The 15,518-nt window shown below is 36.0% G+C and overlaps 1 protein-coding gene and 1 long non-coding RNA gene across 2 annotated transcripts in view; one reads left to right on the top strand and one right to left on the bottom strand.

Annotated features, from left to right (window-relative positions):
* LOC134738440 (uncharacterized) overlaps positions 1-5,689 on the bottom strand; it is a 32,742-nt gene extending 27,053 nt beyond the window's left edge. Inside the window, exon 1 of the long non-coding RNA XR_010124164.1 lies at positions 5,423-5,689. This is a non-coding gene — a long non-coding RNA (uncharacterized LOC134738440). The remainder of the gene's footprint in view (positions 1-5,422) is intronic.
* DSG4 (desmoglein 4) overlaps positions 1-15,518 on the top strand; it is a 38,305-nt gene that overhangs the window by 14,445 nt on the left and 8,342 nt on the right. The window contains exons 8-12 of the mRNA XM_054461327.2: positions 847-1,032; positions 7,958-8,229; positions 9,567-9,706; positions 12,103-12,321; positions 14,776-15,072. Of these exons, the coding sequence (XP_054317302.2) occupies positions 847-1,032; positions 7,958-8,229; positions 9,567-9,706; positions 12,103-12,321; positions 14,776-15,072 (1,114 nt within the window). The remainder of the gene's footprint in view (positions 1-846; positions 1,033-7,957; positions 8,230-9,566; positions 9,707-12,102; positions 12,322-14,775; positions 15,073-15,518) is intronic.

Raw genomic sequence — 15,518 nt, forward strand, 5'->3', positions numbered from 1 at the left:
CTGTCCTATGTATGGACATACTCAACTTTGTTATAGAAACTTTGAAATTTCTTATGTATACTAATATAGCTTCAAATTGTATGTTTGTCTTTGACTCACTACTCCAAACAAGCCTTCTCTGTAAAAGCAACGAACTATCTATTCTGTATACTCTATTTACAGAAACACATAAATCTGTTGATCTAACTATGGGAATAACATAGCAACATTAATGTTTTTGTATATGCCTCATGATTTGCTGAATGAATTCTACTAGAGTCCCAGACATTCTCAACTTCCATTTTCATCTCTAAGCATAAAGAAGCATAAAATCCAAACTAGCAGGGCCAAATCTGGCTTGCTGTCTGTTTCAGTTTAAAAACAAAACAAAACAAAACAAAACAAAACAAAAACGTGTTATTGGAGAGCATATCTGTCCTCATGACTTTACATACTGTCTGTGAGGGCTTTGTGCTGCAACAGCAGAGATGAGGGGTTGCAACACCAATTCTCTGGCCCACAATATCTAATATATTTACTATTCAGCCCTTTACAGGAAAAAATCTTATCCTCTTTCTAAAAGAAAAGAATAAAGAAAATTAACAATAAGCAAAAAAAAAGAAATAAATAGAAGAGAAAGAAACAAACTGCTAATTTGACCTTGATTTTACATACAGCACATGAATGTCAGTTTTATTATCTTATAATCATTTTATTCTTATTTTCCTGATTGGACTATGGGCATTTAATAATGGTGCAAAAATCATCGACATAGTTTGTTGTTAGTATTTTAAATAATAATTGTGTTTTAAGTACGTTTCTTCTTTTGAAAATTCATTAACTACAAAATTGATCCCTGCATTTTAGTACTCAGCCAGTATTGAAGAGAATTGTTTAAGTTCGGAACTGATACGATTACAAGCAATTGATCTTGATGAAGAAGGCACTGATAATTGGTTGGCGCAATATTTAATTCTCTCTGGAAATGATGGGAATTGGTTCGATATTCAAACAGACCCACAAACCAATGAAGGCATTTTGAAAGTTGTCAAGGTACAGTATAAGGATCTGCAATATTTTCTTCTGCAATATTTTCTTCCAAAGAAGTTTTAAATGACCTTAGAGACAGAATCTGCCTTCAAAAGAAGTACTTCATAACTTTGAATATTGCTTATATCAAGGGTCCTAAGTAACTGCTATGTCAGTCTGAATCTCCTAGCTAGCAACACAAAACTTATTATCAAGAAAAATAGGAAGGCTGTTTTGTTCTGACAGTGTCCAATATCTAGTTGTGAAGATAAGGTAAGCACCCCCAAATTAGATGATGTATGGGAGTTCACAGTGTAATAAATAATACAGATGTCATGATATAAAACATAATTAATTGCCAAGGGAGTGGAATATGAAATAATGAATGAGATAAGAAACGGTGAGATCCTTCTGAGCTAGATTTGTCTGAAAAGATTTCATGCAGGAAATAAGGCTTAAGCAAGATGTTATAGCTAAGATTGCTAATGTGGGTAATAAAATAAACACACAGAGTGAGAAAACATGAAGCATGTTCAGGGCATGGTGAGCAACCCCGCGGGTAGCATCAAGTAGGGAAGTAATGAGAAGTCAGATCAGAGAAGTGAAGCTGGAATCGATGTGCTGAGAACCTTGCATACTGAAATATTGGGTTTGATTTTTTTTCTATAGATTATTTTTTCTTTAATTACTTGCTTTTAATTCACTGACAATGATAAAACTGAAAAATTTATAATTAGAAACGAATAAAATCACAAACCAATAAGATTCAGATTAACATTACTGTAATGAGGGAAATTGTTATTTTTTTATCAAAGGAAATTGCTGCTAACAACATAATCAACACTTATAGCCAGGAAAATATATATTAAGACATATATGTACACACATATTTTTAGCTTGCTACACAGTGTGATTGTGGGATTTACAGTGTGATTATTCAGTTCTGTTACTATTTTTCTCTATTCAAGCACATAAGGCTGTTTTTGTGTTAGTATAAAGTAATAGCTGAGACTGGGTAATTTATAAAGAAAAGAGGTTCAGTTGAATCACCATTTTGCAGGCCATACAGGAAGCAAAGTGCCGACATGTCCTTCCAGTGAGGGCCTCAGGAATCTACAATCATTGTGGAAGGCAAAGGGGGAGCCAGTGTATCACATGACAAGGGCAGTAGCAAAAGAGAGAAGGGGGAGGTCCTAGACTCTTGTAAACAACCAGATCTCGCAAAAACTCATTTATCACCAAGGATATGGTGCTAAACCATTTGTGAGGGGTCTGCCCGATCACCCTGCACCAGGCCCCATCTCCAACTTTGGGAATCACATTTAAAGATGAGATTTGTGGGTGACAGACATCCAAACCATATCATCAAGTTACTGTGAAGTTTTTTCAGGTAGCATATTAGGAAGCCATTTAGCCTTCTGGATGCAAACATATCGTTTATTCACTGGGTCTTTCTCTTTCCTTTCTCAAGTATCTGAGCAATTTTAGTATTACTACTTTACCACCAAAGCACAACCATACACACTGAAATCATATGGTATATTAACTTAAGAGCTAGCCACCAAAATTATGAAAAATATTTATATATAAGATTGTCATCCAAATGAATACACACAATTTTATAATTTCTTAAGTGAACACAACGACTCAAAGAGTATATCATGGACTTTCTGTTTGGAAAACATTGCTTTGGGCCAGAGGTCAGCAAACTGTGATCCAGAGGTCCTCACCTGTCCCATTTCATAAATAGTTTTATTGGAACACAACCACATACATTCATTTATGTATTTTCTGTGGCTGTTTCCACACTCAAGTGGCTGATGTGAATACTTGAGATAGAAACTATGTATGATATGACCCCTAAAACCTAGAACATTTACTATCTGGCCCTTAACCAAAAACGTTTTTCAATTCCTACTTATAGACCAAGGAAAGCTTTGGGATATTTTCTAAAATAACAATAACACCGGCCTGGCGAAGTGACTCATGTCTGTAATCCCAGCACTTTGGGAGGCCAAGGTAGGCAGATCACCTGAGGTCGGGAGTTTGAGATCAGCCTGACCAACATGGAGAAACCCCATCTCTACTAAAAATACAAAATTAGCCAGGTGTGGTGACACATGCCTGAAATCCCAGCTACTCGGGAGGCTGAGGCAGGAGAATCGCTTGAACCCGGGAAGCGGAGGTTGCAGTGAGCTGAGATTGCACCATTGCACTCCAGCCTGGGCAACAAGAGTGAAACTCTGACTCTAAATAAATAAATAAATAACAACATGAGTTCAACTCTGAAAACACCAAAGTTATAAAAATTATTATCATATTAATTAAGTCCTGGGGTACTAAGCATCTGATCTAAGGCAATGGCAGTAAAAATGGAAAAAAAAAAAAAAAAAGGAATGGGTATAGGAGCCATCGCCAAATACAACACAAAGAGGAATAGAGGAACAAGAGGTCACCTCCCACCATATCAAATTCTGAATATTTAATCAAGTTTTTCTTCCAGGGATCAGAATTTGTTAAACCTTGCATCCTGGTTAAAAATCAAGAGCTAGACATAACATGCAATTCTTACCTATGTTCTTACCATCTTAGTGACTAACTTTGTATATTATCTCATAATATGTAACTGTTCTTCACTTTTGATCTGTCTCCCAACCTACTAAAATAACAGAAGAATTTTGTGCACATAAAGAACTTGATCTAAATATCTTTCTACCCCCAGCACCCGATCCAGTGTCCGAAAGATAGTAGAGACTCACAAAATTTGAGAATAGTATTGATGATAATATTTACCTGAAACTAATGGTATAGATGTCATCCAAACAGAAGTCACTGGACTTGATTGCATCATTTGTAACTTCTGCATAAAATTATAAATATGAAAAAAATTAACAATGCAGGCAGTGTACTATCTGACTTATGTAATATGCCTTCTGTGATAACGTTTTTTTAAAGATATACTTAATTGCTTAAAAAAAAAACTACTGAAATATCAATTTCATGAAAAATTTGTCAAGGTAATTTGGATGTGTATATACAAAGCCTTATCTATTTTTTTCTGAATGATAACTTTCCAAGTCTCTTAAAAAGAGTAAGAAAAAATTTGCTTAAAAATACCAAAGTAATAGAGAAAGGCTAATTGAAATTAAATTTTAAACCTTGATGTTTGTGTTACTGCCTAGCCAAAAGAACTATTTTAGAGAACGTACACGTAATTTTCCCATGTTTGACATTTTCAATAGCCAGAGGTCAGCCTCTCATTCCAGATACATTTGGAATGAGGTTACTAATGTCCTCTTACACCTTCTCCATTTTCATTCAGGATACCCCTTAACCTTGTGGAAACTGGACTTTTGACTAAGCTTTATATAACCCTTCTCTTAGTCTGAGGAAATTACAAAGATTCAATTCAAAGGATTTAAGGTGGCTCGTGCCTGTAATCCCAGCACTTTGGGAGGCCAAGGCGGGAGGGTCACTTGAGTCCAGGAGTTCGAGACCAGCCTGGACAACAGGGTGAAACCAAGTCTCTACTGAAAGATGGGGCGGTCACCTGTAATTCCAGTTACTTGGGAGGGCTGAGGCATGAAAATCACTTGAACCCGGACCGGGGAGGCAGAAGAAAAAAAAGATTTATTGAGAATTGCTATGTGTTAAGGACATGAAGGCAAATAAGATATAGTCCCTGTTCTCAGGGAATTTACAGTTTAACAAGAGAAAGATCTCAGAAAAATGAAAGTCTCTTTGTCAATAACAGCCTCTCCTTGGTATTTATTGATAAGTGTATATGAAAACACAAGCAACATAAATACGTGTGTGTGTATATATATATATACATTGACTTCAACACTGAGGAAAAAAGCAAAGCAAAATGCTACCCAATTGGAATTCTAACAAAAAAAATTGATTTTCTATTTTTATAATAATTCTAATATTTATTAAGCAATTACTAAACACCAACTATTCTGTTATAAGGTGTATCCAGAGGGTTCACATATATTATCTCATTTAATCCTCACAACTCTCAGAAGAAAATAGGGTCATTGCTTTTTTTTTTTTTTTTCTTTTTTTTTTTTGAGACAGAGTCTCACTCTGTCACCCAGGCTGGAGTGCAGTGGTGTGATCATTGCAACCTCCTCCTCCCAAGTTTAAGCAATTTTCACGCGTCAGCCTCCGGAGTAGCTGGGATTACAAGCATGTGCCACCACACCCGGCTAATGTTTGTATTTTTAGTAGAGACGGAGTTTCACCATTGTTGGCCAGGCTGGTCTCAAATTCCTGACCTCAAGTGATCTGCCCACCTCAGCTTCCCACAGTGTTGGGATTACGGGCGTGAGCCACCGCACCCAGCCAGTAATTCCATTTTTAGAGAAAGTGAAACAAAATTGAAGAGGACAAATAGCTAGTCTCAATTTACCCAGGTGGTGAATGGCAAAGACAAGATCCAACCGGAACTCTCTGGTCCCAAAGTCATATTTAACTGCCATCTTCGTGTCTCACTGTATAATCAGGGGCCAGTAAAACCAATTTTAGGAAAGAACTAGCACCCTGAGATTTTCCTTCCAAGTCTGTGTGCCACTATAAACTCCTTCCCAGCTGCGTGTGCCCTGCTTCTCTCTTCCAGACACATTTGTACCAGAGAATGAGCCTTCCTGGAATGAGAACGTATACGCTCAGGCAGACATTTGACCATTTCCCCAGTCCACTGCTGTTGAAAAACTATCACATTCTCTTTTGGATTCTAACTTTCTCCCTCTTTCATACTTAATTCTAAAATGAATCAGTGTCTCCACTAGAATTAGCAGTGTCATATTAAATTAGAACAAAAAAATTGGATGTGAGAATCTAAGCTTAGCTTCTATACTACAATTTACAGAAGCCAAAAGCCTGCCAGAAGCCAGATACATTTCTAGATGTGTTATCTTCATCCTGAGCCCTTCCAGAGCCTCACTCTAGGTCACTGCAGGTCAAACCCCCAGCCATTCTAACACACACCTGTGTTCCTTGTTAAGTGGTTATTCCTCATTTGTTCCTTAAACTGCAAAGACTGAGTTTCCCCAGCCTCTCCCTTTACTTTATGAAGAGACTCCAGGGTAAACCATCGTTTCCATTGCTCTTTACAATCCTTGACCTCTGGACACAATCAGAAAATCCTAACTAAAGGGCCCCACTTGAAAAGAATGAATAAACAATTTTATGCCTTTCCTCTATTTGGCTTTCCTCCTAGAGGAAAGATTGACCCCAGACCAATTTCCTGTTCCTAGATTATGTGAAGATCTTTAATTGATACAACTTTAGACACATATTGGTATATTTTCATCACACTCTGTTCAATGGGGAGAGAACTATTAATATTCTTACAAACAAAAGTGCATTTGTGTGTATACATAAGAAAACCACAAGAGATTTCTCTATCAGAATAGAGGTTATCAGGCCGGGCACAGTGGCTCATGCCTGTAATCCCAGCTCTTTGAGAGGCCGAGGCAGGTGGATCACCTGAGGTCAGGAGTTCGAGACCAGCCTGGCCAACAGGCAAAACCCCCGTCTCTACTAAAAATGCAAAAATTAGCCCGGTGTGGTGGTGCATGCCTATAGTCCCAGCTACTTGGGAGGCTGAGGCAGGAGAATTGCTTGAACCCAGGAGGCAGAGGTTGCAATGAGCTGAGATTGTGCCAGTGCACTACAGCCTGAGCGACAGAATGAGACCCTGTCTCAAAAAAAAAAAAAAAAAAATTGAGGTTCTTGATTTTTCATTTATTTGAAGATAGCATGGAATTCTATTAAATAAAAAAATGATTAGTAGAAGAAAGATCTCTTCCAGTTGAAAAGTGATTTTTGAGTACATAATTTATATTCAGTTCTGTGCTAAGTATCATGTGGGGTGGTCTATTATGTGGACCAGTGGACTAGGTATTATGTGGATCTGTAAACAGATGTGCAAAAGGAATCAAAATCTCAGACCTCAAGGGTTTTGGCTGAAATTCAAGCACGGCATGCTGAGCCATGTCCAAAGAAGAACCTAAGTAAATTTCTATGAATGTTTTTCTTATCAGCTCTTCTAAAAAGATGTAACTCTAAAACCTAAGGAAACATTCATGATGTCAGGGAGTTTCCCTGAGAAGCAGAGATTTACCTCAGAGTTCTGCTGATGGCAAGCCTTGCTGATATCTTGACTTCTGCTGTTGGAAATGCATTGCAAGTGAAGCTTAGCTTCCAGAACACTTCTAAGCAAACATTGTTCAGCAATTCTTTCTTTGCAACTACTTTTTCATTGTGACTTTTCATGTCACCACATCAATCATTCTGGATCAAAAGATTCTATTTTTTATCCAGAATACCCATTTCAAAGGTGACTTTTCTCTGGGCATGGCATTTACTTATTTGAATATGCCCCATAAAGGAGTTTTCCTGTCCACCAGACCCAGCGACTATAATCATCATAAATTCTTTATAAGTTGAGTACATCATTAAAAAAAAATTATGTGTTCAGTGACATCATATATATTAGCACCTTTATTCTGCTGATTATACTTTCAAAAGATTCTCAGATGTGAGTTCTATAAAGGAAATCTGGGTACTATTTATTTATTCATTCAATAGTGTGAACAGTTTTTATTTCATTCTAAAGCTTTTTTTCATAAACACCTCATTTGGAAAATAATCGTTTTTCATTTCAGCGTTTTTGTATAAAAAGTCCAAAACTCCAAAATTTTATTCCAATTTAAAATCACAGGCTTAAACAATCTACATAGCTGATTATGCTAAAAGATAAACAGAAAAACATATCTAAGATACCTAATGCAGTAATAAGTAAATTTTTTTTCAATTAAAAATCTAAACAGCATATCTCCTGGACCTTATTCTAATGTGTGGTTTGCTTTACCACGGCTTCTTACTTTATTGAAAGAGAGTTCTTTGCTGTTTCAGAGTTTTTCATTTTCTTTCATTTCAGATGCTGGATTATGAACAAGCACCTAATATTCAGCTTAGTATCGGAGTTAAAAACCAAGCTGATTTTCACTACTCCGTTGCTTCTCAATTCCGAATGCACCCAACCCCTGTGAGAATTCAAGTTGTTAACGTGAGAGAAGGACCTGCATTTCATCCAAGTACTATGGCTTTTAGTGTGCGGGAAGGAATAAAAGGAAGTTCCTTATTGAATTATGTGCTTGGCACATACACAGCCATAGATTTGGACACAGGAAACCCTGCAACCGATGTCAGGTACTGCAAATATTTTCTTCGTGTTCTATGGTTCTATCCAGTGTTAATTCGTGTAGCATGTGCTAGTATATGTTGGTTGTAATACTTTTGGAGGGCTTTTTTGCTTTTATTATTCCTTTGATTCAAAAGACTATTAGAGCATTGAAATCTTAGAATTTTAAGTGTTTTAGAGGCTTCAATAATGTAAGGGCTCCAACTAGTTATAAAAGTAATTGTGTCCAGTGAGTAATTGTAAGATCAAAGAGCCTCCTAAATTACTCCATAAGTCTTTTTGATCTTTTGTGGCCAGTTTGTACTACCCTGGAGCTGGGCCGATTAAGCCATATTGTGGGCAATAAGACACCATAAAAGTTGAGTCACTGCTTGTTTTCTTAAACCTGTGTTAATATGACTTTGAGACTAATTTCAATCCTCTGCTTAATCTAAGAGAAAAAACACAATCATAGAAGCTAAAAACAGTGTTTTAGAAAATTGATAGGCATAAGGAGAGTCAGAAGAGGAGAAATAAAAAGATACTATTGGGGCACTAGGTACATAGATTATACGTGAATTAGAACAATGTAAAATATTCTGGAAATAACCACAGTGAAGTACACAGGTCTTCTCTATATCCTGCCCTTCTCTATATCCTTTTCTTCTTCCCAATATTCTTGGAGTAAACAAAGTCTACTGACTTATAAGTTACTTTGATGTTCACAGTTTTAGTTATTAAATCAGTTAACAAATTGACAGACTCAAAAAAACCTGTGAAGTTTGCCAGGATGAGTGGAGGTAAAAGCAGTTCAGATAAAAGAACTGAAGACTTGAAATTGTGCCTGGTAGAGACCAGATCTTCTTCCAGTGAGGTCAAGCACTTTAAATCTATCATCTGTAACAAGATCCAGATAGAGACACTGAACAGAGGATACCACAAGCCCCCAACAGGCTATCAGTGAGGTGCTCTGAAATCAACATGGCTGAAAAGCCACAAAAAAAATCCTAAGTATACCACATGTGAAAATAAATAAGCAATATTTGTTTCTGAAAATGAATAAAGGATGTTTTATATTGCTATGATTTAATAAATAGAGCTGAAATAAACTCATACATTTTATTAACAATTATCCTAGGAGCCAGAAGAGTAAAAATGATGAAATTTTAAAACTTGCAGACCTGTATATTAATGTATTTATCATTGAATTTTTATTGATATATATATCCTTTTTATAAACCAAGGCAATCATCACTATAAAACATAAAAACACAATATTAAAGTTTGCCACATTGTAGCTCTTATGTGATTTAAAAGTACTAACTTTCATAAAAGCATAATAACAAACTTTTTTATTTAAAAACAGATATATCATAGGGCATGATGCAGGCAGCTGGTTAAAAATTGATTCAAGAACTGGTGAGATACAATTTTCTAGAGAATTTGATAAGAAGTCAAAATATATTATCAATGGGATATACACAGCAGAGATCCTGGCTATAGATGGTAAGAAAATTTATTTTCACTATTTTAAGAAAACTAGTACTATTATATTAAATATTATGTTATTCTAATGCTGATATTTGAGTGACTCAGACATTTTTAATGGTGTAATCAAGACTTATAGAAAGCCCTAAACACTTCAAATCAAGAATTGAAGTCAATTAAAATCATAATTTACACTTAAGCCATAGTTTATTTCATCTGCTTCCAAAAATGAGTTGTATATGGCTTACAGCATAAAAGTTAAAATATAATTCATCTTCTGATTATGACTTTGTCTCTTGAGTATGGCTAATCTCACTTGTAGGGTATGTTGGGAACGTTTACTTAAAGTAAGGGCTACATGCTCGACAAAGTTCATTCGGGGATCACCTTGTGGGAAGGCAATGTCTCCAAGAATACAATTATTTTCGAGCCATTAAAACTGAACTACAGTGAGAAGCTTGTGTGAGTGTTGCTTGATTAGACATATTTCCATAGTAAGATGCTATGGACCAAGAAAGCACAGGTTAGTCCAAATATAAGATCCATATTAAAAGTCGTAAATACAGATGCGCTGACTTAACTTGTAAGTGAGCCACTTCTCACATGGGTAAATCTGTTAAGCAGTCCTCTTGGTGAGCAGCAACAGGATTTGTTTATTTATCAATAGTTAACGATTCTATGAAGCAGTGCCTAGGAAACCAGCTGCTATAGAACAAAACAAGAGACAAAGGTCAGGAACCGTGAAGAAGGGGAAAGATAGGTGTCCGAGATACATGCCTAATGTAAGACAGATACTGTAGGTTTGCACTGAGTTTATAGCTGACCTTTCTAGTATCAAAACAAAAGTAAAGATAAAGAAGCAGCATAAAATTCAAAAAGAAACCATGATAAAACCAAACCAACTATCGTCTGTACATCCTGGGCTTCATCCTGTGGCGGGTAAATTTTAACTCCTGGGTCAGTTTTATAAATAACATTGTCTTATTTATTATCAGTATTCTGGAAGATCTAATTTGAAAATGGATTCTAACCATGTTGATTGCACCCTATGTTTGCATATTGGTCATATGTGAAAAATCTTCAAATGCTAGAATAAATAATTAGTCACTCCAAGCAAATAAAGAGAGAGAAAGTGCTGTCAAAATGTACCAAGAGAAATCCAGAAAAAAAGCTGATTGTTTATTCACCTAAGCAGAGTGTCTGCACTGGCACAGAGCCATCTGAATGGTTGGAATAAGTTTGCTTCAGCACACACCGTCATCAGGTGAAGAGACAGACCTCTATGCAGAGCAAACTTTATCGGGAAGCAAACGCTATAAGCAATAGCTTGAGCTTTGGTTGCCAATCACAAGGTAATAGAAGAGCTACCAAAGATCAAAGAATGACAAATAAAACAATCTGTGGAATAATCTGATGCCTTTCTAATGAGAAACTAAGTGAAATCGACATCTTTCATCTAGTGAAAACAAGTCCAATGCTGAATAGGGTATATAAACATATTATACAAAATCATATAGACTATAGGTAGGTTCTCAGTTTATTCTCATTCAATTACCTCAATGACTACTACTTAGGCACACAGAAAACATCTGTAAAAGGAATTTATTGCTTTCTCAGAAAAGGACCTAGTAAGGTACCCCAGAGATGACAATGTTCTAGTTTAAAAGCGAGAAAGCTAAGATTCTTTTCAAGTTAAAAACAAGCAAAAAAAATTCTGTATTCGCTGTAACAGAACATAGAGTAGAAAAGTGGACTAAAAAGCTCCTAGACTCCTAATCTTTAATCTTTGGCCCTTTCTGATAAATTATACTATCCAAAAACTTGTTTCAAGTGGATTAGGGAAAAATCTGATACACTTATATTTGTTTTCAGAAACGCCATTTCAGAAAGAAATAGCATGTAACAGATGCAATTAAAATAAACAGTGAGCACAGAAGAAAAACACAAACAAGTATTTATTTCAACTGTGGTTATTTCTACAAACACAGGACTCAGTGAGCATCCTGAATGGAGGTCCATAACTGACCTGGGGGTCTAATTTATGGGAACAGGGTGAGATTAGAAAGCAGTAAACCTTCTCTGAGGAAGAACATTTGATTTTGCGCCTTAGGATGTGTCAGAATTAGCAAAATGAAATGAGGGTGGAAAACATTTTAGGAAGGGTGAAAAGAATGTGCCAGAGTCCAGAGTAAAAAAGAAACTTGTTTAAAGAACTCAAAAGAAGCAGTGTGGCTGGAAGGTAGCACATACAAAGGGAAGAGTGACTTTGGGTCACTGAAGCGGGCAGGAACCTGTCAAGCCTCCCAAGTCACGTATATGTTTCCTACAAGTTCCATGGCATCATCAGGGGATATGAGAAAGAGTTTTCTCCCTAACACCATTTACCTCAACACCTATGACACTTACTCTTTCAGACGGCTCTGGAAAAACAGCTACAGGAACCATATGTATTGAGGTTCCTGATATCAATGATTATTGTCCAAACATTTTTCCTGAAAGAAGAACCATCTGCATTGACTCTCCATCAGTCCTTATCTCTGTTAATGAACATTCTTATGGGTCTCCGTTTACTTTCTGTGTTGTTGATGAGCCACCAGGAACAGCTGACATGTGGGATGTCAGATCAACAAATGGTAAGTGAAACGTAAGCTTGCTTTTTGGACTTTAAGTCCAAAAGGAAAACAATTACCAAAAAACGTGTCAAGTCACTTAATAAAACATTCTACTTCTGTTTCCACAATTCTTGCCATATTAACATTAAATGAAAAAAATATGTCCTGTACACAGAGGATATTTGATAAAATTTTGAACTGAAATGAAATGAGTCAAAATGTTTCATTAATATTTAATTTACAAATAGTAGTAGATAAATACCAGTTTACCCATCATTTTGAGTAGGTAAAACATTAAACCAATATTTATTCAGTTTAAAATAAACAGAACCCTTAACAAACTCATAAATTAAGAATGTCACAATTCCCTATTCTGAATAAATTCAGACAAATCACATAAATGTCTCTGAAACTCATATATCCCATAGATACATTTAAATATTTACTGCTCACTTAGGAGCACATAAAATCAATTAAATTATTTTTAACAATAACTATGAGTTCAGACTTATTTTTAAGGGTAAAAATTTAAATCCGAATTGCTCAATATTAGAGGAATGATTAAACAAACTATAGTACATATTATTAAGATGTGCTAATAATATACAGTCACTAAAATTAGAATTATGCAATGTAGATACAAAAGAATGCATAAACCAAAGAAAGTAAAGTGAAAAATAGATCACGAAGTTGTATATGTATGTATCTTGACTATAACTACATACAACTGAATGGCTGACATTGATAAAAATTAAGAATAAATTTCAGATAACATAACATTTTATCTACCTTGGGTTCTTTTTCCTAAAACGTTAAGTGCATAATAAAAAAGAAAATGCTATGAGAGGATCTCATTTGGGCTAAGATAGCTCCCTAATCTCATATTCATTTGGGGCTACAGGGAAAATCTCATGGGCTAGTCGGTGGCCATCAGACTACAGAGCCCAGGGTGAGAGGAAATACTTCCCACCTCTTTGAGGCCACCAAGCCCCTCTATTTACAGAATGGAGAAACCCTAAAATAAGGTGGGGAAAATACCACCAATAAAGACTTGGTCAAAGTAAGAAATTAGGCAATTTGTTTTTACCATCAAACCTTTAGCTCTTTTCAACAAAACCACTTTAATATTTTTTAAAGTTAATCACGTTAAAGCAATTCCATTAATATCAAGTCAACTCTGAATTCACCATCTCCTATAAAGCTCAATAGCCCATTCATAAACAATAATAATTGCTAACCACTTTTTTCCTCATTCAGATCCTAGATATTATGATTACACATATAAGAAAAAATGTTCTGCATGGAGGTATAATATTATAGCTATTACAGGTTTGCCAATAAAAAATATAACCACACTGGAGATAGTATTCCTAGGGACCTGTTTCAATGCTTGCTGGTGTTTTAGAACAGAATGAACTTCACTTAATGTGCTGTGGCATTGTCTTATCTCATTTTTACCTTGTGCACAGGTTAGATTTTGGTGGACATAGCTGGCTTGCCATCTAGCTAACTGAGGATAATAAAACATCATAATAAAAAACATTGTGTGCTATGGATCAATCAGTTACTATTCATGGTTTAGCTGTAAATTTAATCATCTCTTAACACTCCTTGTATTAATAAATAAATTCCAACCAATATTTTAGGCAATATGTTTTATAAAAATTCATAGACAATGATAGCACAAAGAATTAGGAGAATTTGAACAATTTTAAATGAAAGAGCAACAATTTTGAACAGTCTTAAGGAGGGTATTGTGTAAACTGTAGTCCTAAATAGAAGACTTCTAATATTTTCTTTCAGCTCAATATTATTTATTCATTGGGCAAATATTTATTGAATGTATATTATATGCCAATTACTGTTGCTCTGGGAAGATGCAACAAGGTCCTTGCCTGCATTGTAGAAGTAGCAATCCAGCAGTAAGCAATACTTATTTAAAAATTAGTCATAAATGTTAAAAAAAAAAAAAGAAAGAAAGAAAGGAAACAAAAAAAGGCCAGGCAGAACGGCTCATGCTTGTAATCCAAGCACTTTAAGAGGCCAAGGCAGGTGGATCGCTGGAGCCCAGGAGTTCAAGACCGCCCTGGGCAATATGGCAAAACCCTGCCTCTACTAAATATATATATATATATTAGCCGGGCATGGTGCCACATGCCTGTAGTCCCAGCTTCTCAGGAGGCTGAGATGAGAGAATCACTTAAACCTAGGAAGTCAAGGCTGCAGTGAGTCATGTTTGTGCCACTGCACTCCCACCTGGGCAATAGGAATGAAACCCTGTCTCAAAGATAACAAGAATAATAATAATAACAATAAATAAAATAAATGTTAAAAAAAGTACAAGGGGCTTTATGACTAAGAAAGCATGAAAAATCAAGTGTTTTAAGTCAATGTTTGGTATTAGGGAGAGTTAACCACCCGCCCAGCCCACCAAGGAATTTCCATTTATTTTCTGTTTCCTCTCTTCCATTTCAGCTACCTCGGCAATCCTTACGGCTAAGCAGGTTTTATCTCCAGGATTTTATGAAATCCCAATCCTGGTGAAGGACAGCTATAACAGAGCATGTGAATTGGCACAGATGGTGCAGTTATATGCCTGCGATTGCGATGACAACCACATGTGCCTGGACTCTGGTGCCGCGGGCATCTACACAGAGGATATAACTGGTGACACGTATGGGCCTGTCACTGAAGACCAAGCTGGAGTTTCAAATGTTGGTCTTGGACCAGCAGGGATCGGCATGATGGTTCTGGGCATCCTGCTACTGCTTTGTGAGTACTCAATTAAATCCTTCTTTTCAATAGTTCTTCAAAATAGGACTGTTACGAGGCTCGCTGGGATGGTTAGGTCCGTGGAGCCATTTCTTTTTGGTATCTCTAGCAATTTTTGAGTGCCTTAGAAATAAACAATGGGACTGACAAGTATATGTGCTTAATCCACAATGATAACTAAGAAAGCCTAGGGTGAGTGAGAGTCCTAAAAATGGGAAACACATGCAAATCACTACATATACTACCTAAAAGCACAAAACAAATCCCATCATGGAAATTTCCTTAAAACGCTTTAAGAGTAGAGAGGCAGAAGCAATTAAGTCAATGTGGAAAAGTTAGGACAATCTTTTTGGAAAAGTGGATTTTGAGGTGAGCCTGAAAAGCTGAGGATTTTTTTTCTTTTTCTTTTTCTTTTTTCTTTTTTTTTTTGAGATGGAATCTTGTTC

The sequence above is a fragment of the Pongo pygmaeus genome, chromosome 17 (genome assembly GCF_028885625.2).
Source record: "Pongo pygmaeus isolate AG05252 chromosome 17, NHGRI_mPonPyg2-v2.0_pri, whole genome shotgun sequence".
In the NCBI taxonomy this organism is placed as follows: Eukaryota; Metazoa; Chordata; class Mammalia; order Primates; family Hominidae; genus Pongo; species Pongo pygmaeus.